At 33.1% G+C, this 23,955-nt stretch overlaps 1 protein-coding gene across 3 annotated transcripts; it reads left to right on the top strand.

The window, feature by feature from the left end:
* Positions 1–506: 506 nt before the first annotated feature.
* Positions 507–23,736, top strand: LOC116427626 (uridine phosphorylase 1). 3 transcript variants are annotated; one of them, XM_031978178.2, is made up of 6 exons: positions 507–750; positions 15,574–15,697; positions 17,883–18,044; positions 19,144–19,329; positions 19,690–20,022; positions 20,641–23,736. In XM_031978178.2, exons 1-6 carry the CDS (start codon positions 716–718, stop codon positions 20,821–20,823), a joined length of 1,023 nt encoding a protein of 340 aa, XP_031834038.1. In that variant the 5' UTR covers positions 507–715; the 3' UTR covers positions 20,824–23,736. The 3 variants fall into 3 exon arrangements, with proteins under 3 accessions (XP_031834038.1, XP_031834037.1, XP_031834039.1); XM_031978177.2 differs by lacking the exon at positions 507–750 and adding an exon at positions 8,412–8,732; XM_031978179.2 differs by lacking the exon at positions 507–750 and adding an exon at positions 8,768–8,882.
* Positions 23,737–23,955: the final 219 nt, after the last annotated feature.

Raw genomic sequence — 23,955 nt, 5'->3', positions numbered from 1 at the left:
CAATATAAAGAACTGTATATATTACGTATCCAATGAAAAAGGCAATAAAACAAAGTTTCTCCAACATAAAATTAGGTTGATTAGCTATAGAGGAATGACAAGAAAAAGCAAAAATCAAGTGAAATCGCTTGACATCAGAACCAGGATAAAACTATAGAGAATTATAACAAACAATTATCTCGAAACCGAGACAACAAAATCGTTTCAATTATTTCTAAAGAAAAATCGAATTTTCGTTCAAAATTATTCCACACCTCGTAATACACGTATATTGTCAAGAAATTTTACAATTCTTTCATTAATTAAGAATATCGAAAAGAAGTGTTTGCAACAGGTTATGATTCACCCTCGAATCATTGGAAGATTTAAAATAAAATTATACCGGGCGCCATTCACCTGGTACAAACCTACAGCCTTTCTAGTGGAATGTAAACGTCGAATGTGGACCAATGAAAAAGTGGGCCGCCTAGCGGCGCGTTTCCAAACGGGCACGGTGTTATATTAAGGCGAAAATGTCGTCATTGGGAAAAGGACGGTTTGTGGCGCGATGAGGAGAAACCGCGCGCGCGCTACGTGATACTTGCAACCCATCGTTTCTGGAATTGTAGTCCTACGGAGGATCATCGAAAGGACTACACCCCTACAGTAGCGAGAGTCAGGCTTTTCGTCGCTCGTCTCGTCCTCGTGCAGTAAATTAACACGCGCTAGTGTAATTATGAATCCTCTGCTGGAGGAGCAGGAAATCGATGAGTGAGTGCTCTGTCATTTCGATTTTCTATTTTCTACGTTTAAGTTTCGACCCTTTTATTCTTCTACCCTGACGCGGCCAAGGGCTTGGCTGCCCACTGGCCTCGTATTAAGGGATGACAAGAGATGTTTACAGTTCCATTTCAATTTTCAATGTTCAGTTGTTACACGCCGTTCCCATAAAACTGTTAGAACTCCACAGAAGCCACAAGTGCATGTGATTCTGACGTGCGGAACTTCTCGGAACATTGATTTAACGAATACGCGAATAATACGATAGGTATGTCCCATAAAAAGGCGTGTTTTCGTGTACGATCCTTTGTGCTCGAGACACGAAACGTACCTCGGTTTCCTTCGAGGAAATATTTGGGAATCTGATTCTACACGGTTTTAAATAATCTAGTGTAAATAATGAATTTTTTGGGTTTACAGTTTCGTAGAAGTACCGTGGTTTTCTGTGTATATTTTTTGATATAACATTCGAGAATACACATGCAGTTTTTTTTTACGACGAAATCGGCAAGGAAAAAATGTCTATATACGTGAATCGATTTATCTTCGTTTCCGAAATATGGAAGGTGTACCGATGTAAACCATTGTATAGACGAACGCGTTCGGGGAGTATTTAAGTTTTGCTTGATTATTGTTTGAAATTGTGAAATTTGATATTGATACGATACAATTTAATGTTATACCAATATTTACGCATTATTGACCGCATCTACTGCGTCTTTCTGAACGTGAATATTTTTAGTACGTGTTTTGGTTCGCATCTCAATAACGGGAGTGAACCGATATATTATTTATATTTTCATACGCTTTCTAACTGTAACCTATATGTTTTTTTTGTTAGAAATAATCCCTTGGATAATTGGTTAATTGTATTAATAATTGTATTTATTAGGAAGTTGAGAGTTTATATAAATTACGATTTTAGCATTCATTCCCACGACACTTTAGTGGTTTTAATGGCAGTGAATTCTACAAGTGCTGAAATGTTACAAATGTATATTAGTGCTTGTGTATTCTATAGAATATATAGTAAAAATAATTGTACGGAACGAGCAAAATTTCTTAGAAAAAAGTCATCAATTCTAACAGAATCAACCTTTTCAGTCTAGTCATCTGTGTGACGAATTGTTCAGCGATCGATCGGTTACAGCCTTTAATTGTGTTACCAAGCATCCTTTGTTTTGTTTCATTTCATTGTTTCCTTTTGTTTCGATTAATTAAATCTGAGGAATAAAAAGTTGCGTCCAACACTTGAAATCATTCTATCGTCTTAAATTGTAATTGATTAGTTTAAAAGGTATTTTCACCTTAACAATTTATTAAATGTCCAATTTTCACATATCTATAATTTTAATTATTTTTTTGAATTAAGTAAAAGAATACATTAGTTGCTACCTAAAAAGCATACACAACTTGTTTAAAGAAACTAAACGCGACCTTGAATTCTTTGGAACGTCTTCCCTTCCAGAATAAACAGTATCTACCTACACGATAAACCATTTAAAGCTATTTAACTTCTTTATTTAAATTTCTCTCTCTCGAGAGAGACTTGCATGTGTTTCTTATATGTTGGCGTTCATTTTCAGTTAAATTAATAACACAAAGCCATCTAGGATCGCATTGTTATGACAACGAGATGTAGAACGAATAACCGGACCTTATATTCGCTTATACGATTGCATCGTGTCGTGTTCTAGTTTACAAAGTTCAACTTAGTTAATGATTTCTTCGGACAGTGACTATTATCAGCACTCATGAATGGTGTTGCCAATTTTTTTGTTGGCAAAATTGTCCGCGAGTAGATAACAATATAAATTTTTAACCTTTTTAACATTTTACCTACTGAGACTTCATTTCTAAGCCTCTCAATGATTATACGATATTAAAATGGAGGTTAGTTATTTCTTTTTATAACAACCCTGAAAATTCTTATAATATTATTTAATTTTATAATATTTAATTCATGACATAATTGGAAAATGTAATGTTATTTTAAAAAATGAATTTAGTTTTGAAATTTTCCTGAATGTTCCATTTGCAACAACTAATTTGCACCACACTGTGTGACTTTTTATGGTAAAGTATGTATGTAAAAAATTTCGGATTAGTTCGATTTCTCACGAGAGATTTCGATTTTGCGAGATAAAGGAGACACCCTGTATAACCGAGGTCGATTAAGTACGCCCTATTAAATGCAAATAGTGCCTGTAAGATTATGCACTTTAAAGTAAATGTGTTTTTAATAATAACTTTTTAATCAACGACAACCCTGAATTAACCTTGACGACCTATTAAAAATTAAATTAAAATGGCCTTGATACAATATTAAAAAGTCATTGAAGCCGAGGGGATGCTCTTTTTGTGTAATTATTTTAAAGTCAGATTTAGAAGCGAGAAGAACTTTTGTTAAAGAAGTGGCAAATTAGAAAAAGCAGAAGAATAAAATATTTTGGAAGTTATTATATTATAAGACCTGTTGATTGTTGGGTTTTCAATAAATAATACTTTTATTAAATATACAAAACGCAAATTGTACAAACCGCAATACATGCAAAATATGAATGTAACATAATAAACAAAATACAATACGTTAACACTAGAACTACCAGATGGATCAAAATGACTTGGTTCTGATTTCTTGTTTTACAATTAATGAAAAGGTACAGATACTTCTACGAAAAGTAATTAACGAAACTAATTCAGTAATAGCAAAGTTGAAATACGACTCAATGGAAATTTCAGTAAACGCACGCTTATGGTTTTTATAAAGAAATTTGTAAAAGTCTGTTGATCGGTAGTTCTAGCATTAAATACGTCTATATATTTATATTGGATTCGTACACACTTTACCAAAATTTAACTACCAGACGAGCGAAGCTACAGGAACATACATACGAGTTAGTGTTAACATATGGATGAAGCTGGATGACTACCTTTTCAGCATTTATGTGTGAACGGGCATTACTTTCGGGATAATCCTCGTATATCGTTTACTCCATTCGGTTAAGATGCAATTGTGAATGAGCAAACTGTTGATTGTTCGTAAAATCCTCGGATCGCATTATGGTTCAAGACATCACGTGAACCATCCTTATATGAAGTTGCATTTCCACTTTTATTTCAACTTTATATATAATAATACGAAAATACCTTGTATATAACATGACAATGTAAAAGTATTACAAGGTTGAAATAAAAATTTAATTTAGAATTTGGAAAGCTGAGAAGCAAAAGCACTTCGGAATCTTTCAGTTTTTTTTTAATTCAATCATTCGATGAAGGAATAGTTGTACGATTAATTATAAAGTTAAGAAATTATCAGAATCAATTTTCTTGAAGTCTCAGACGAACAAATTTTATGTACAGTTTTTTAGTCATTTTTGTTGGCATTATTTTCATTTCGACTGTTCGTTAAATCTATTCAGTGGATAGGAAATGATTATTACATATTGAAAGTTTGAATGACTTCACAAAAAGTGTAAATTGGAAAGAAGTCAGATTGTAAAAGCGTATTTTTGTAATTGTTCAATAACTGTTCTACACGGGAAATCTAATTATTATGAAGTAAAATTATACAATTGATAAATTCGTGATAAGTAGTGACAGCATATAATGAAAATCGATAAAGTTTATCAGTGTGTAGGATTCCCGATTAAACTTTCTATCTGATAAGCGTTTATTTTCTTCTTGGAAGATTGCTGATTGCGGTGGAAACGTTTATTTTTACTTCGTTTTGTAAAATGGCAGCTTAGAGATTTAGTATCATACATGATAGAATGTTTACATTTCTTGATTAAAGAGATTCTAATTTTTAATAGGAGTATGTGGGACTAAAGCAGAAAGTATCGTCACTATTTTGTATTCACGACTTTCGCAGCGATTGCAACGGCACCATGACGAAGAATGGAGTCTGTTAAATGCAAAATCAATTTCAGTGGAGTTTGATGCCATTCTTTCTTCGCAACTTTAAATGATTTTGCCTTTGAAAAGTTTGAGCGAATTTAAATGCAGGGATTGATCTGACCAGTTTAAAACTTCTACGGTTCTGCGAAACAATGAAAGTTTAACCGTTCTTAAAACATATTTCGAATCGTTGTTACGATAACATGTTTAATTAAATACAAAAACAATTGTTTACCCTTTTTCTTTATATCACAATGAAGTTTCACAAGAAACGTTTTTGCATATGAAACTGTTTACAATTCTCTTGAGTGTAACAAGTTGATTCATTGAACCAGCAAAGTCTTTCGAATCGTAAAGTTCCCTTCACCTTAAACATATAAGTAACATTGACTTCTTATTTGCACACTCAATTCTCAGCTGTGGTCTATGTAGCCGTGTTCTTTGCACCTGCTGTAGAATATCATCTCCTGATAAAGTTAATCCTTATTCACGGATTACATCAATTTATGTCAGTCACGATTAAATCGGAGCAGCAATGTCTCATGGAAACTTTTGTCAGTTCCTGATAATTCATTTCCGTATCATTCGAAGAATAATATTCAAGTGAAGAATCTATTTTTTTCAAGAACTTCTACATACCCTATATTACTTTCGCAAGATGATTAAAGTTCAGTTTTTATCTAAGAAGCTATCTAGCTACCGATCGTTTTAAATAATTTTAATCGAATCCCAAAATTACCTGCGTTCGACACAAGGAATGAGAATTTGTGTTAAGCACATTCTCGTTCAAGATTGTAAGTTTAAAATATTAAAAAAGTAATTTGTAAGGCCCGATACAAGAATTCACTTTCCTGAGCGAAAATGAATTGTAATTAGTTGATAATTACCGCGACGCGGTCTGATTCGGATTATACGAGTCGTGCTTTCGAGCGCTACGATCTGCGAATTAACGTGAATGTAAAATTGTCAGAGCAAAAGAGATACAGCATCGTCTCGTTAGTGTCGCGTTTTGAGGACTGTAATGCCGGGTCGTTTCTTTATCTCTTCTGTGCTTAGTAGCGAACATGCTTTTGGAAAGAAAAAATGTATTCCTATTGTAATACTTTATTTTATATAAGAATATTATTGTAACATTTTGTTTTGTATGATAATAGTACTGTCATACTTTATTTTTACTGTAGAAATATATTTATACTTTTTCTTGCGTATGCTTAGTTCACAAGTCAAACTAAATGGAACACTATAACCACCCTCCGGAAGGTCTCACGCGAGCCCTTATGCGTGACTGGCTAATCAGTGTGTAATATAACTTGTCTCACTCTGTCGTTTGTTAATTCATGTTTTATTTCTCGCACGCAAATCAAGCTATACGGAATACTGTTCTGCCCTCCAGAAGGTCTTGCGTAGACAACGAAACATAGTCATGCGAACAGAGTGAGAGGAGCCATCTTGTCGTGTTCATGTTGAATTTGCTTGTTTGCCTGGTATTGTTACGCTTTATTATTAGCTGCGCGACCTAATGGGGGGAAACTCGAAATCTTTCGATCTATTTCTCAACGTAGAAATATTCTGTTTGCCTATTGTGGGGGTAATTTTGTACCATGTTATATTATACGTCATGTAACAATTTCCGTGAGAACTTGTCTTTAAAGGAATCAATGCATGTGCTGTATTGTCTCAGTCCGCGAAGCGATATATTGATCCATTAGTGAGCATTGATTAGAATGTTCTGAGAAATGTACCTGAGAAGACAAACACACTTATTTTTCTGCGAACTATATCACGTTTACGAGCACGTTCATCGAGGCTATAAATCATTTTTCTCGCAACTGACACTGACACTAGAGTACGTTATCTATAAGTAATTTAATAGTGTATTATTCTTTTTCCTCGATGTATGATTTAATCTTGTTCTGAAAAAAAGTTCTTCAAACCTTTCATAAAATTAATGAAGCGTTGACTAAAATTCCATGCAATTTCACTTTTACTCTATGTAAGCACTATAACAATTAGAGTAAGTTCAATTTCCTTCTTAATATTAATTTACTACAAACACTATAAATCCTTTTTTTAAATGAAACTTTCACTAACGCATCTGTGAGGTTTTTCTAATTAAAACAAAACAATTCAATTGATGAAAGTTTGAATTAGTAAAACTGAAAAATAGAAAAGTTTAACATTGCATTAACACGTTCGCTACCGGCGTCACATATTTGTGACGGCCGTAATTCTAGATTTTACGGAATGAAAATGAAATTAATCCTATGGATATTGTTATTAGAAATTATAAACTACGACAATATGTTTAGGAACTCAATTGCTCGTTTCAGTTTCATTTTTCTAATATTTGGTTTAGATTTATTGGATTGAAGAAAATATTCTAATTGAGGAGATCGTCACCGAAATGAACGCTGGCAGCGAGCGTGTTAATATCCCCTCATTCATCTGTTTCGATCGTTCCGAAGGTAGTATCCGGACTTCGAGTCAACACCGATTTTCAACCATCGATTTTCGGGTGCTCTTCTTTGTCATTAAGTATCACTGTGTGTAGTCTTCTTGGTAGCCATAAATTAATGTACAATTTCAATTAATATTTCACCAGTTTAACCTTTGCACTCGAGAGACGACTCCTAGTCGCCATTTGATTGAACACAGTAAAATTATAAAATTGAAAATTTAATATTAACACCAAATTTCCTGACATTTACTGTACAGTTTGTTCTATTGTTCTTAAAAAAATTGTTATCCGTTCATTTAGATCTTAGAAATTAGAGGTTTAAGATTAGACAATTAGGAAACATATTTGCATAACTGCGTTAATAAAAATCGACGAAAGTTTATAATATTCAATATGAGTCAAATTGACTCCGCAAATTTATTGTTAAATGTTTTGTAATGTATCAGTACGTGAAACATAAAAATAAAATAGTTCTGTTTCTTAATTCATGCAAAATGTTTCTTTACGTTAGTTGTAAACAATGCCATCGATATTTCATCAGGAAATAACGAATATTTATAATATCAAATATTACCAAGTGCAAAGGATAAACAAATGAAATTGCTACGAGCAGCAAGTTATGTTTACGCCATTTATCAAAGAAAATGAAACTATTTCACAGAAACATACTTCATATTTAACCCCTTGCACTCGAAAACTTTCTACTAGTAATATTCAACGTTTTCCGGTAAGATATAGACGACGTGAATGTCGTATATGAGAAAACATACATAAATCAAGAAACAAAGCCATTTTATTCCAATATTTCACGTATCGATGCATTATACAAAGCTTAATATTATATATGATCTTATAATTTTACTATATCAAATCAACTGATGACCGAGTGTCACCTCTCGAGTGCAAAGGGTTAACACTATTTCTACCGAAGGTAAGACCTATTGAAAATTCAACTTAAAATCATTTTGGCAGTTCAATTATTCTCCCTCAATTGAATCTTGGTCTATTCCTAGTTAATTTCATAATCACCATCGAAAAAGAGTCAATTCAGACTATCCCATAAACTTGGTAAATAATTTCAAATAAAAAATTCGAAAGGTGTTTCGACACCTTCGGTATACTGTTAAATCTCGATTCGAAAACTCGCTTGAACGTTTTCCAGCGCCTGGTATTATATCATACGCACAGATCACAGATTCCATAAAAATGCTCGAGTGCCCGCGTATTGTTGTGCGGCAGTGTACGTGCGTGCGTTTGCTAGGAAACGAACCGGTGGCAGCGGTGGTGGGATAACGATGCCCGATCAAAGAGGGGATCGTATACAGATCGCACTGCTATTTGCAACATTTCCCGGCGCGTTCAGTTACGCGCGCATTCATTTCAGAAGTCGCCTCGCGAACTTCCACCTCGAGGTCCCCTAAAAACGCCCCGAGTTCCTAGACACCGGAAGATCTCGTCTGCGCTTGGTAAACGGTAGAACCGAGATCTGCCCGATGACGTTGTGCACGTGCGGGAAGCGAGCTCCAGGTGAGGAGGACCACGTGTGCCAGGCGAATCCTCCTGCGGAGAACGATAAGTCCGAGGGGACCGACAAGTTCGACAACGCGGTTCGGTATGGTTCATTCATTTCGAATTATCGTTACCGTCGTGACGTTGGCAGCAGGTTTCTCTTTGTTTCTTTTGTCAATGTTCGAACAACTCGCGAGAGAAGTTAGGTGACAAGAGGCTCCGACTGACAAGTGACTAACCTACGAAGTGTTGGGTAACTCGAATTTTGACTGAAACGTTCTCATCGTGTACTTTGTAAAATGATTTATAGATAAATCTGTTAACCCTTCCGTCCCTGAATGCGTGTTCTGCTAAGGAAAACTTACGGCTGCGCGTTGATCAACCGAAACACATGTACTGACAGGTGATTAGCACTTAACACTAGAACTACTAGAGGCACAAGTGAAAATGACTGGTTTCGGTGTTCGTCGCAATTCTTATCTTAAAAGCATTGAATATTCGAAGTAATGTTGAAAATAGTTTCATTTGAATACTATGATCGATGTATGAGGAAACTGAAAATAATCTTTCATAATTTTGGTAGTTTTAGTGTTAAGCTGTCGGCCGTGTGCAAAGACTCCTGTACAATCGCTCTTTGTCTAGGCGTTTTCTAGTTTTACAGTTATTTGAAATGTTCGTGGTGCCTGTGTGTTCCATTTGGAACGAAAGGGTTAACACAGAGTAAGTTCTGTGCAGATGTTACACGCGATGGGACTTTCTGTTTGCTGTTCTGAAATACCGACACCGTCAAAAATGCCCTGCTGCGCTGCCGGGCTCTGTTTAAATAGAACGGATAGCTGCTGAACTGTAAGAGTCGGCGTGAAAACTGTTTATCTCGGGAAGTTAACGTCTGCAGCGTTGTTGATTTGCAAAAATACGAGTTGTTGCTTGCGGGAGGTTTTTGTTGAGGCTGGCAACGAAAGCGTTCAAGCGAATCGTTGAGAATTCGAATGATAGACAACGGATGCAAACGAAATAGGAATTGTCAATTGTTTCATGAAATAATTACGTGTGTATTTGTTGGCGCATTCGAAAGTACATATAATTTGATTTTATATTAGCATAGTACGTAAATGTTCAGTCAACAAAATAAGAATCGGTAAACATGAATGAAGCAATCTTTTGTTTACCATTCGTTTACCTGTATAGGACTTTTATTATAGCTGTCTAATGCGCGAGACGTAGAAATATACGCGTGTAGAAATTGGAGGCTTCCGTTTTGCTTGCATGTAATCGGAGGAACAGGAAAAGAAAATATGGATATATTTTAAATAAATATAGTATATAGAGTTCTATTTCGCTGGAAATTATTACAGTGTTTTATTTGAGCGTGACTTCTGGTCTGAACATTGTCATAGTTTCAACGAAGTAATCCGTAAATATGAAAATTGGAATGTTTCAGTGGAATGGAAAATTGTATGCATAAATACGAACTCAAAGGTTAGATACTACCCACCAGATTTTTACGTTGGAAAGTAGATACTGAAGTTAGTTTCTTTTCACTTTGAATTAGATATCATTTTCCTCTTATTACTATATTTAATGATTGAACGAACCATTTACTTAATTCAATACTACAAACAATATTTAATAATTAAATGAACCATTTGATTCAATACTACGAACACAGAATGTTTAGTTCCTCTAGTTAATTATCAAATAATTTCGATAAACAACTACAAACAAAATCAAAGATTTATACCGACGCCATTGTCAGAAATCTTAAAACAACTCGTGAGTTTCGATTTTTCACTGAATTTTACTATACACAAACATCAAGATATATCAGAATTCATATTTATCGTATTTTATATTCTCGATATCAGAGATTACGGAGATATAACATAGATCATAATAATGTCATTTGCATGAATGATGTTGAACTGCATTCTTTTATTACGTCTCCAGTTTTCTGACATCAATTGCTAATCGCGAGTGAACGTTAATAGATAATTCGATAAATAATTCACTCGTTAACGTTGATTTGCTTCAACCACTGACGTTTTTGTTCCAAATTTGCCAACGACATATTGTACACGTCGATAGCCTTATTGGATTACATATTCCAGGTTGTTTTAAAATCTACCATGTTGTACAAAATTACTAATACACAAAATTAGTGTACACATCTGTATATAATAGGTGAAGACAAAATTCTTCGTGCGAGATCCTGCCGAGTTTCTGAATTCGTTGCCACCGAAAGTGGTTAATGTCGCAAATTGGACGTGTACCACCGGTGGTACGTGCCGGCGTGAACGTGTTATACGGTGCGACAGCGCCAGCGGGAACCGGGAATTAAATCGGCGCTGAAGTTAGGACGCGATGTGCGCCGTGAGTTTCGATTTTCACCGATGAAACGGAGGATTAGTGCGTTGCGATTCGCCAGCAATTTGCAAGTTTGGGTTGCAAATAATATTCCGTTGAGTCATTCAACATCACGTAGCAGGAACATGCTTATCGTTCTTCGTCAGCTTCGAAAGTGATACAAACGTGATACTTCCGCTCGGTTAAGTTTCATTAAAATCGGTACTATTCAATTTGTAACAGTTGCAATCTTTAATCTTATCTCGTAAGAGAACGTGTTGCATCCGTGCACATTGATTTTGATAAAACTGCCACCGGAAATAGCTCTCGAAACAATATTTCACGTGTATTTTCCGTTATCGGAGACCACATCGAACAGGTGAAAATGTATTTTGTTGTTTGGACAATTTTTCAATTACGTTGTGTGTTTTTGCGGAGAATATAGTCACGTAGGAAAAATTGCATAGGACGCACTTATTTATAATACACAGTATTTAATTAACACGTCGAATGCCGCACGATTCCATAGAGTAAAATACAAGGAATGGAAAAAATATAATATTAAATTATTTGATTGAATTGCAATATTATTATTGCATATTCGTCAAGCTGAATGTCACCGCACTAGATAGTAGTATTTATAATATAGAAATGTTTAGAAATGATCATCGTTTAATTGAATGAACTGTAGTCATTCGATCTGTTTAAGGGTCATCGGTGATCCCCACGGCATTCAACGTGTTAACATTGTATATACATTATTATAATATTACAATTAAGAGGAGACGAATTTTTAACCTTCAGTTTTAGGGATATTATTATCAATATGGAGGATGATCGATGTAGAAATATATGTTAAACATTGTTTCAAAAGTTTTGAAGTGTCACAAAGGTTAAAAGCTGGTAGAAAAGAATAAATGTAATGATTGTAAAAGAAAATCACGCCATAACGAACATTTTAGTGATTCAGTTTTAGTAATTTTTTTCTTTTAACTTTTATTACTTACGTGAAGTAACAAAGCATTTATTGGCGAACTTATATTTTTTTCGTCTTCGCAGTTTGATTGTTTGTGCTCGGGACACTCTGTATAACGTAATAATAAAATGATTATATGATAGTTTTAAGGAAAAATATTACTAATTTTAAGTAGTCGGATATCTGTACGAAACATTCGCAAATATTTTGAAACATTGCGAAAAGTCACGCGTTAAATCGTGTGTAAAAGAAGCGCACGTGCGTGTAAGGAAGTTACAAAAAACCTTCAAGGATAATCGGTTTACAGCGTAAGCTGATACTATATAGCTTTACGCGTGAACAACCACCGTTGCATGACGAGGTATTGGGGATTATAAAACCAATTTGTAAGAAGCTGACATTTGATGAACTGTTCGGACGAAATTTTAATATGATTACCTGCATTTAGTTAATTAGAAGATTTTCTGTGATGAAAATGAAATAAAAGCGAAGTCAGTAGGTGTATACATTTTCTTTTATCTTTTCTATTAATATTATTTCTTCTATTATTATTATTTTCATTTTTCCTATTATCAGTATTTTTTATTACTTTTATTTTTCTATTATTTTTATTATTATTTCTATTATCAGTATTTTTTATTATTTATATTCTTCTATTATTTTTTTCTATCATCAGTTTTTTTGCTGTTTTTTTCTATTATTATTATTTTTTTATTTTTATTATTTCATTATTAATTTAACCATAAAAAGTAAATAATAGTACCATATTCAGTGTCACGTATTTTATTAATAGATTTTCATTAGTGACTATCACGAAGTGAATACATGAAGTGTAAACCAAGAATTTTCCAGCTTGAAACGTGCAACAAGAGTAACAACAACAAGTAAATTTATTTTATATAAAAGTTATTTTACTTGACACTTTCGTAATTGAATCGAAACTGCTTCGAAACCGTAATTTAAAATATTTACACACACGCACCCCGAGAACTTTAAGTCACGCGACTTTAAGTCAGCTTTGTCTAGTTGTCGCGTGGATTGCGTCCAGCAAGATACCGCGAATTGCAAAATGACTGTTATTGATGCATCATATATCCAAAGTTACGATAACGCGTTTGCCAATGCTAATGAAGCGTGCATTGATAATGTAATGATAATGTAATGATTCGAAGCCGTCATCGTTTCATCTATTTATACCTCGCCTTGTGGAACCTACTAGACAAAGGAATCTGATTGATTTAGCGTTATTTACATAGTACGCAATTTACGTCGCATTTATTTCCATTGGTATTCCTATTTCACTTGTTTAATCATCTTACTCGATTTACTGTACCCAATATCTTACATAATTTCTACTTCACTTGGTGAATTATACATTAGTTCAATCAACTCATCACCATAGGGGTTTGTAATTTTTCCGGGAGAAAATAATATCACGATTTTCACGTTGCAAGGGGTGCTTAAGATGGCATCCGCTTACGTTGAGACAAGAGTGTATCGAACTATTGTAGTTCCTTATGGCAGAAATCATTATATTATATTTAATATTAAATAATTGATATTTGTAGTGTATGCCCCTGCAACTTATTTAATCATCTCTTCGTCTATTAGGACTCAAACAATCTCTTCGTTTAAACACTTATATAAACATCTTTGTTTCATTAGGAATAAAAAGATTATAGTATGCTTTCTACAAAAAAATAGAAATGATCTAAAATGGTTGATATTTTTACGTTCAATAAGGTTAATATCAAATGACTGTATTATAAGTACCTGCGACTTATTTAAACATCTAAACATCTCTTCGTTTCATTGGGAACAAAAAAATGATAATATGCTTTATATAAAAAAAAAATAGAAATGACCTAAAAGTCGTTGATATTTTTATGTATGTTCATTAAGGTTTTTCACCGATAATCTATGTGTATAATGTAATTTGTGTCATACTATATTTACACAATTTCTATTTGTTCAACGATACAATTTTGTGTCATTGATCACGTTTCCTTATCTGATATCAATTTGTCGTAATTCATTTATAAATACTCCGAGGTTGTTCGATGGAAAATGGACTTTCTTATTGGATCGAAGGATTAAGATATACTTTCTTATCACTTTGTTAAGTGAGAAAGCATATCACATGTGGCAAACATTTTCTGTTAGTCTGTTCAGTACTGAAATAACTGTAATTATTCTCTTTCCACTTATTTTCTTTATTTCGGAGATTCTCATTTTTCTTTTAAACAATGCTCTACAATTAAATATCTATGATTCGTAGAATCGTAAACGTCGTTGAGTTCCCTTTCGAATTAACTGAAAGTTTTGGTTAAAATCACCAAATAACCGAGCTTAAATAATTTTTGATTCTCTTAAAATATTCCAGGACACGTTTAACGTTTAAATTAAATTTTATTATTCTTGCGTCATTGGAACTATAAATAAAATTAAGTTAATTAAAATTCATTAAAATTCAATTGACAACCTATGGTTTCATTACAAAACTGTTATAATAATTATCTCCAATTACCAAATAGAGTATTCTTGAATAAAAAAATCAATATTAAATTAAACAATACAATGAAATAAAATAAATACACCCAAAAGGGAATATAAAAATACTATATTAACGAATCTTTTAATTTCATTCGAAGAAAGGGACATCGTACCAAAACTCGTTCGCAAATCGTTCCTTATCGAAAGATTAATTTTAAATCATTAATTATCTGTTTGAATATCACGTCGCAAGGATACGTATATTTGCGTTCATAGAAATCTCTGTGCATTTTAATCGTTAGATGATGCATTAATATGAAATTCGATAAGCGACCTTGCCCGTTATCTCGTTGCAACGCTCGACGAACTATGGGGATCTTTGTTCCATGTCCAGAATGGCAGGGATCACGCAAGGATCGTGCAATTGCGAATTGGCAATGAATCGAGTGGCGTGAGTCATAAGAAGGGCAGGTGCTGCACAGACGAAAATAGTATCGATCTATATTAATGCATATACCATGTTGTTCTGTGACACTAGATTCTACGACAGCGACAGAGTGTGGTGCAAACATTTAATTCACAGTCGCAACAATGTATTGTTTTACCAGCATTGAAATTTAAGAGCGATCGGCCCAAAAACTGCTCAATCTGCGTGTCAAACGAAGAGTCTCGTGCATCCTAACCATTTCAATTATTTCAGTAGTTATGCATTCTCTATTCGATTTTCGAAATGATATTCTCAGAAATAAAAGAGAATCAATGCATCTGTCGATGCCATCTTTTTAAAAAACTGGAACCTCATTTTACCAGCTAAAACGTTTATTTCATTTCGAGAATTCAACGAATTAAGGGATTCTTTTGCAGAAATGGGTTTGAAGAACCGGCGTTTCGAAATTCAATGAAGACGAGCTGAATATTACACAAGTTTCTGATATTGATTGTAACTGTCTTTCAAGCGGTTATAAATAAAGCTAGCCTTGATTATCCACTTCTTTCATCGGTATTGATCGGATCACGGTCATCGATAAATAACAATGAAAACATGTTTATTTTCTTTATCGATGGGAGCCACGAGAACCAGTGAAATGTATTCTATTCTTATTAAATCGATCGCATATCTTGCAATTTCTAGCTACAGCGATGGATCGGTGCGACTTCGGAATCCAAACATCGAGCTCATGGATCAGGACATATTGTACCACCTCGCGCTTGGCAGCGAGTCCCATGATCTCGTCGCAATGTTTGGTGACGTCAAGGTAAATGACAAATCGCAGATTCTATTCGCATATCGTTTTCTGTTATACTTTTAGTAAGATAATATTTTATCATTTTCACTGGCAACACTTTCTGGTTCAAGCCCTTCGTGTAGCTTCATACAGTTATGTCTTCATAAGCTTCTTAGTTTCTTTCAAAGAATCTTGAGTACTCTGCACTAGAACTTTTCCTAGTATTTAAACGTCTGTTGCATAGTCATCGTTTCTTGTCATTTGACTAATCTTACTAGATAAAAATGCAGCACGTGCGGATTGTCAGTGATGTAAGCAGTTTACCAAGAGACCGTTACGTCAATGGTTTCGTTTAATAAACAGGGCAGAATGAACTGTTATGGAACAATAAAAATTAAAGTTATGTTCTAAGCTATGTGCGCTGGCGAACTACTCTGCAATTTGCTCTTTAACACGTTCGCGACCAGCGTTTATTTCAGTAGCAATCCTCATGGTTACAACAGTTCACTAAATGCAACAAATTGTCTTTCTAAAATGCAAGTGAAATTCAGAAAAAGAATCGCGTTAACCTGCAACACATCGTGTGTTATAATTTTAGATTCAAATATACCGTGAAAGTCATTTAATTTCACGTCACATACAAAATGTTGAATGTCACCGATTTGTGACGTAGAATGTCACAGAGTCTTACTTTCTGCACGATTAATTATTTTTCTGCTTTCTTTCCTTTATTTATTATTATCAATTAGAATACATTATATTCTATAAGATAAGATAATCTCGTTGACTTTAGTGCTGTCCACAGCACTAATTTGTGACCCTCTAATGAAGCTTCTTCCATCGATGCATCCACTTGAACTCTTTGAGGACGTAGATATGTATATCGTCTACGTGAAGCTTCTGTGGCCAGAGCCAAAAGTTGCAAGGGAATCATTTAATTATTTAAATAGTAAAAAATGTACAATTTTTTGCTTTATAATATGCAAGACTCTGAAGCAAAATTAATTAATATTAATGGATTAATTCATTATTTAATATAATTTCAAGTCAAGTATTCACCATTTTAAGTTAAATTCTTTTTAAGAGAAAGGTTCTTAATATTTTCGAAAATCCTTGTTCGCGAAGAGTTCATCGTTTGTTGAGTCTATTAACGTATATTTTCATTGTTAAAGGAATCTTTTGAAACCAGAGTCTTTTTAAACAATTTATGAACATTCGCAAAACATTTGGCCAGAAACAATGATATTCGGCTTTATTGATCCGCAGTAAACAAAGGTGTGTAAAAAAGGGGTGAGTTTCGTACGCGTCGGTAACCGCCGTCGCACAATGGTTCGGAAGCAGAGGAAACCTTGAGTCCTGAAAGTATGATCTTCACGTTCTCATGTTATGTAACAAAAAAAAGGCTCGTCAGATTTTATGTGACCATAAAAAATCTGGAACGCACAATGTTCGACTTCGTTTTATTCCCTTTCGTGAGAGTTATAAATAGATAGTTTCAACACATAATTTTTATAACTTGAACTCGTTGGAAATTTGTTTTCATTAAGCAACCAGAGGATATCCATACAGAATTGCAGTAGAAAATGCTTCGAATTTAGAAATTAATCTTTTCAAACAAATGTTCGAATGATATAAATAAAAAGAAATTGAGCAAATTGTAAGAGCAGCATTTGAAGAGTTTTTGGTTAGTTTTGGGACAAATGAATTTGAGAAAATTATATAGGATAATGAAATTGGAAATGTACACAGAATTTTAATACAGAGTATGTACGAATGTTCACAGTGCAGTTATCGCGTAGAAACGTGTAAACTATCCAAGGACGAAGCTACTCGTGCGTCTACTGAATACACATATGTTATGTAATTTTTTATAACAAATTACGCAGAAGATTTAATAAATATTCAATGAGTGCAAACTGAGATAAGCAATATCCATTGCAATTCTTGTATAATCGAGAACATAGTCAAAACGTTACTATGTTGCTGATGATGTGTCCATATTAATAAAAAGAAGAATTTTTTACTATACCCTGTATGCTGTAAATTAACTTGTAAATTAAATCAGGTACAGAATACATTTGAACTGTAACGTTAAAAGTAAATAGGGAATTTTATGGTGCACTAAATAGTTTTCGAAATTTTAATTTTCAACTTGGTCGATTTCAATTGTCGAATGCTTCAATGAGTTTAAAAACATGTGGTAATTCTGTTTCAGTTCGTCTGTATGGGTGGCACGCCGAAACGAATGGAAGAATTTGCCTACTACATAATGAAGGAAATAGGTCATAAGCTTCCACCTGGAACGACGCTTCTTGACATTAGCCAGTATTCGTATCGGTACTCTATGTACAAAGTTGGACCAGTAATTTCTGTTAGTGTAAGTATGTATCAAGGATAATGAATACCTTTTTCAGATAGGAAATATTCAATTCGCTACACTGTCTCTATTAAACCAGGAGAGGATTATATGGACTAAGCGAAAGGAGTGAAAACCATTTGACTGTAATAGGTTTCATGTTTCAAAAGTTAAATTTGGAGACATTTAACACTGGAACTACCGAGTAGGCCAAAATGACCCATTCATGAATTATTCTTTTACAATTATTGAAAAGACAGATGCTGCTTTGCGAAATTACTGAGGAAATTGACTTAGCAACACGCAAATTGAATCATAAGTCAATTGAAATCTCAATAGCTGTAGTCTTAGAGTCCCTATAGAAAAATTTGGGAACTTCAGTTTGACTAGTCGGTAGTTCTAGTGTTAAAGTTCACAACAATTGACTGTAATACCAAGCAGTTCCATTAGCGTTTACATAATCATATTGAATTTAGTAAATTCGATTCATTTTTCATTTATCGCAGAAAGTAATTATGAAAGATTAATTAATATCCTCGCGAGACTACGAGGAAGTTATACGAGGCACGAAAATTGTCTCAATGGAATGAGCACGGCGCAACTAGCACAGTGTAAACGAAGCGTTTCCTCTTAAAATCCTATAACCTGGTGCAGTGAAATTTATACTAACGTTGCAAATTTGATAACGACGCTAATGGAATTCTAGTCTGTCCTGCGAATGATCTATTAAAACTGGAAATACTGAGCTACCGTTGATTTTCAGAAGCTGTGTATTAATTCATAAGATCTTGATCTTAACTTTATCTAGATTGAATTTTAACTTAATTTTAATCAATGGACAAGCGAAGAAACGATTGAGAAATGTTAAGTAATTATTCTAACATTGGAAGTTGATAGCTAATCCATTGAGGATTTAATAAAGTTTTAAATGACATACTGTATAAATATCTGTACATGTTTATCACGAAAATTCAACTGGAATTCGCAACTGCATTGTCAAAATGTTATTTTGCCAGTGCAGATTTCTGTTTACTAACTGTATATTGGTTCATGAACGTTCGGACTTTTTCGGCAGTGCCTTAAGAAAGAGTGTATGGAAGGTGAATGCTTTTTTGTTTAGCATGGTATGGGCATCCCATCGGTTGGAATTCTCCTCCACGAGGTGATCAAGCTAATGTACCACGCAAAAGTGAAAGACCCAATATTCTTTAGGATCGGTACTTGCGGTGGAATTGGCCTTGATAGCGGTACCGTTGTAATTTCTGAATCAGCGGTCGATGGAATGTTGAGGCCTTACTTAGAACAGGTAAGATTATGAACAACTTTATAAAAAACCTGTAAAATACTTCAATAAACTGAAATCAACATTGTGTTGTTGTAATGTATATATAGAAGAACTTTCAAGCACAAAAAGTCAACAATAGGATGGGATAGGATAGAATATTCGAGTAATAACATTTTTTGTCTCTATTTAGGTTCATTTAAATGATAGAAGTTTAATATATTTTATAACTAATGAGAAATAATAATATATTATTATAACATATATAATATAGAGAATATTTTAATATTATAATATTATAATATTTAATTATAATAAGAATATATTTTAGGATCGACGAGAAATATTCAAATGGAATTACTGATAATGAATCTTATTTCACAGCCTGTATTAGGAAAATTGATGAGGAGACCTGCTAAGTTGGACCGACAGTTGGCTCGTGATCTGAAGGCACTCGCGAACCGTGACGATCCCTACGATACTGTGATCGGTAAAACGATGTGCACCGACGACTTCTACGAAGGACAGGGTCGGCTGGACGGTGCTTTTTGCGAGTTCACGGAAAACGACAAAATGGAGTATTTAACCACGCTGAAAAACGCCGGCGTCGTTAATATAGAAATGGAATGTCTGGCTTTCGCAGCTCTCACGCATCATGCTGGTATCAAGTCAGCTGTAGTTTGTGTGACACTACTAGATCGACTTAAAGGCGACCAGGTATATATCCTGTACATTGTTTCAATAAAACTTCGATGCTTTGTACCTTCACTGGCCAGGCTTAACGCCTCTTTAAGGAATATACATCCATTGAAAAATAGTAAAATTTCTTATAACATATCAAATTACTTGAACATATTGTGTTATTCTCACTAGTATCGTTGTGCCTGTTTTTAGCGGATAGCAGTATACATAAATTCAGTGAGCATCACAAAATATATTGGACACAGATTTTGGTATAAAATGTTTTCTCGAGATGGTCTATCAGATAATCTATCCTAAGTTTAACTCAATTTAACATTAGAACTACCAGGTGGGCCAAAATGACCCATTCCTTGACCTTTTCTTTTGTGATTACTGAAGAGGTATGAATATCTCTTTGAGAAATCATTAAAGAAGCTGATTAAGTAACGCCTAAGCTGAAATATAAACCAATTAGTTAAGGATACTTCTAATCCTCTTATTCCATTATGCTTTTTAGTAATCATAAATATTAACCAGTGTAGAAAATAAATGCGACATATTGTTTGCTAATAGTGTATAAGGTAAAATAGCACGCACAGGGACAAGTAAAATATGTTTTAATCATTTTTGTAAAGGTCATAATTTTTTGTGTAGGTAATGACACCGAAGGAGGTCCTGAACGAATGGCAGTTTCGACCGCAACAGTTGATTTCACGTTACATAACCAGATACCTTCAACAAAAAGGTCGCCTTTCCCTTGAAGGCCACGGATCGATGAGTGTCAAGAGCCCACGTCGATTCAAACTGGTACAACAGGAATCTAAAACCTACGATTAAATCAATAACGCGTCACAAATTATATCGATATGTCGATATATATACATATATATATACATAATGTGTTGATAAAAGTAAAACGCGATGTCAGAATTTAATGAAAACGTATGGATGCGTTGGGTTCTATCTATGATATATTTATTTACATCAAAATCATAACAAAAGATATCGCGATTACTACAAAGAAATCCATAATTGATAAGAACCGTAAAATTCGTTTAGTATTTCTTCTTTCCTAAATTTTATCATAATTGCATAAGGAAGCTCAGAGGATCGATAATCCTATTAGTTTTATCGCAATCGTGCGGTAACTCAAGTACAAAACAGACAATGTATTTATTTGAGCAATAAGTTCGTTCGACATTTGAAAATGTCTACATGTCAATAAATATTAATTTAATTAACTGATGATCCATGGACGACGTTTACTAAAACAATGTATGGATATTCGTCCCTATTGTGAAATATGCAATTCCGTTTTTAACGTGAAAGAGGGGGAATGTAAATTACGAATAATCTAACTTTGTTTTTTATTTCGTATAGTTTTTTTTTTCTTGAAATTGCAGTATTACAAATATCAGAATTTCTGTTATATTTATTAACATGTATGTACGTTTTATTTTGATAATTTTTAAGTGTTCCAAATTTCTGGATCATCAATAAGACATAAATAAATTCTTTTTTAATATGTTTCATGCCATAAAGATCAATGATAACTTGCATTACATATCGGAAGAATAAACTCGATTAATTTTACATAACCTAACAAGTTTGCTAACTTGATATTGTAAACTATATAATCGATATCTTAAACAGTTCACTACCATTACTGGTTTCTTATAGTTATAAATATTGTAATCTAAGCTTTTAATCAGTACTTAAAGTGTTAATTGAAACTTAAACTCTCTGTGAGATGGAACATATTAACAAATATTTGATAGGACATGTGTGAGTATTCAATAATATACAAGAAATTTCTCTTTTAATTCAATATGTAATTAGTAAAACTTATGCTTTAAAAGGCAATTAAACATGTAAATTTTGAAAGATGCGAATGAATTTATTACTCAGTGTAGTATTTAAAAATACAACTACCAAAGTACATGCTGTACATCTTAAATGACCACTCACGGTCACATATCTAATATTCACTGTACTTGCGGAAAATTTTATTTTAAATATTTATAACAATTAATGCAAAGCATTCATATATTTATTGACCAGATTTGTTACTTAAAGAAATAAATACTTCATGTAAAAATTTTGTGTATGTGGACATTGAAGTTTTATGATGGATCTATGAATGATTTATTGTATGCCCATGGTGTTCATAACAGTTTTAAATAAGTGAATTTATTATATTGTTGAACTAAGTTTCAGGGATGTATGAACTACTTATTCTATAATGTTACATTAAATGTGTTAGTAATTGAGTAGTAATTGAATAATACATTCCGAATCGTTTAGAAATAGTATACACTTTCTTTCAATTCTTATTTGTTTTTTGATGAAATTTATACAAATGAATATCACCTACATATTTAGGGTGTCCCATTTAAAAAAATTTTTCAACTACGTTTAAAACGACGTCGTAAAATATTTCGGCGATTATACTTGTAAACATAAAAAAAGTCAAATCCATTGTATTCTAAATCAAATTATGGTTTTTTTCTACATATTCTCCTCCCCATCGCATTCGTTTTAACAAAACGCTGTAACCTTAATATTAATATTCAAAATTATGCCTTTCGGAATGAATAGAGATTTTCTTAACATTAAAATTAAAATATGTGCTAAACTAATGGCTCCTCAGCATAAGAAGATATTTTTTTACATGGAATGAATTACATCAATAAATTTGTAAAGATGTACGATTTTATTTAAAATATAATAAAACTGCACAAAACGTTTTGCCAGTAAACTCATGAGCTATTCAGAATATTTCATTTTTATCTAAAATAGTTATTGGTATTGTCAATGTCACGAACAATTCGGAAAATAAAATTATAAATAGGACATCCTATTGTCTGCATGTATAAAAAAAGAGTAAGAACTTTGTATCTACCGTTTAAGTGAGATTGGATTGAGAATTCTTAAAATCAAGTTTGATATTTGTTATCTCTAATCATTCCAATGTACTAGAACTCTGTTTTAGTGCCAAAAATAGTTTTAAAGAATAGAGCAACCCAATAAAGTTAACAAATGTTCTCAATCCTATCTCAGGATTACCAGTTATTGAAATTGTATGATCCTAGGATATATTGGTCATATAAATCAGTTATAACTTCGTCTTCACAAAAAAAAAAATGCAAAAGTGGACGTGATACTTTGTAAGAATCTTAAATAGAGAAGTTGAAGTAGATAATGTTATTACGCAGTTTGGGGCTTTGTTCATAAGAATTCTGTATTGCATGTATATTTTTAAAGCATATGTTTTTATATATTAAAATTATTTCTTCATGAAATAATGTAATGTACCTACTCTTGTTATCAAATGAAAGTAGGATTAGTGACCGATTAAGCTGATGGTTATTAAACATTTTAGATTGATTAAGAATTATTTAAGGTTTTAAACTGGATGAAATATCTTACTTGCTTTTGAGAACAAGAGTTAGGCAAGATGAATACCATTGCGTAATTTTCATTGATTACGTAAAATATACATGTACTACGAACTTTGATTGTATGACTGAGTAGAAGAAGTATTGGATGATAATGATTTAAACAATGGAACAGCGAATATAAGGCGTTAACGTGTCATCAGTTGACAAATATAATTTATATAAACTTTTGTGTTCTTAAATACACTGTATTCTGTAAATGTGTTCAGTGATAAACACTTGTCCAACAGACAAACCTTAAATATGTCACAAGATTTAACAAATGTTCGTTTCACGCATTGCTATTAACATATTGAAGAATTATATGAATTTTTACGCAAAAACAGAATATAGAATGCTGAATGTATTAATGCTTCAATGTGTGATTATTTGTGCCAATTAATACTATCCAATTAAGTTTTAGGTGAAGTTCTATACTGTTGCTACTATCAAGGACAGATTATCTGAAGTACTAGTTGTCAGAAAATCAAACTTAAAACATAGAAGCTGATTAATTCAATAAGTCCTATAA

Source organism: Nomia melanderi, chromosome 1 (genome assembly GCF_051020985.1).
Source record: "Nomia melanderi isolate GNS246 chromosome 1, iyNomMela1, whole genome shotgun sequence".
NCBI lineage: Eukaryota > Metazoa > Arthropoda > Insecta > Hymenoptera > Halictidae > Nomia > Nomia melanderi.
Note: the sequence above shows the minus strand (reverse complement) of the source record. Positions and strands in the feature narration are given on the sequence as shown.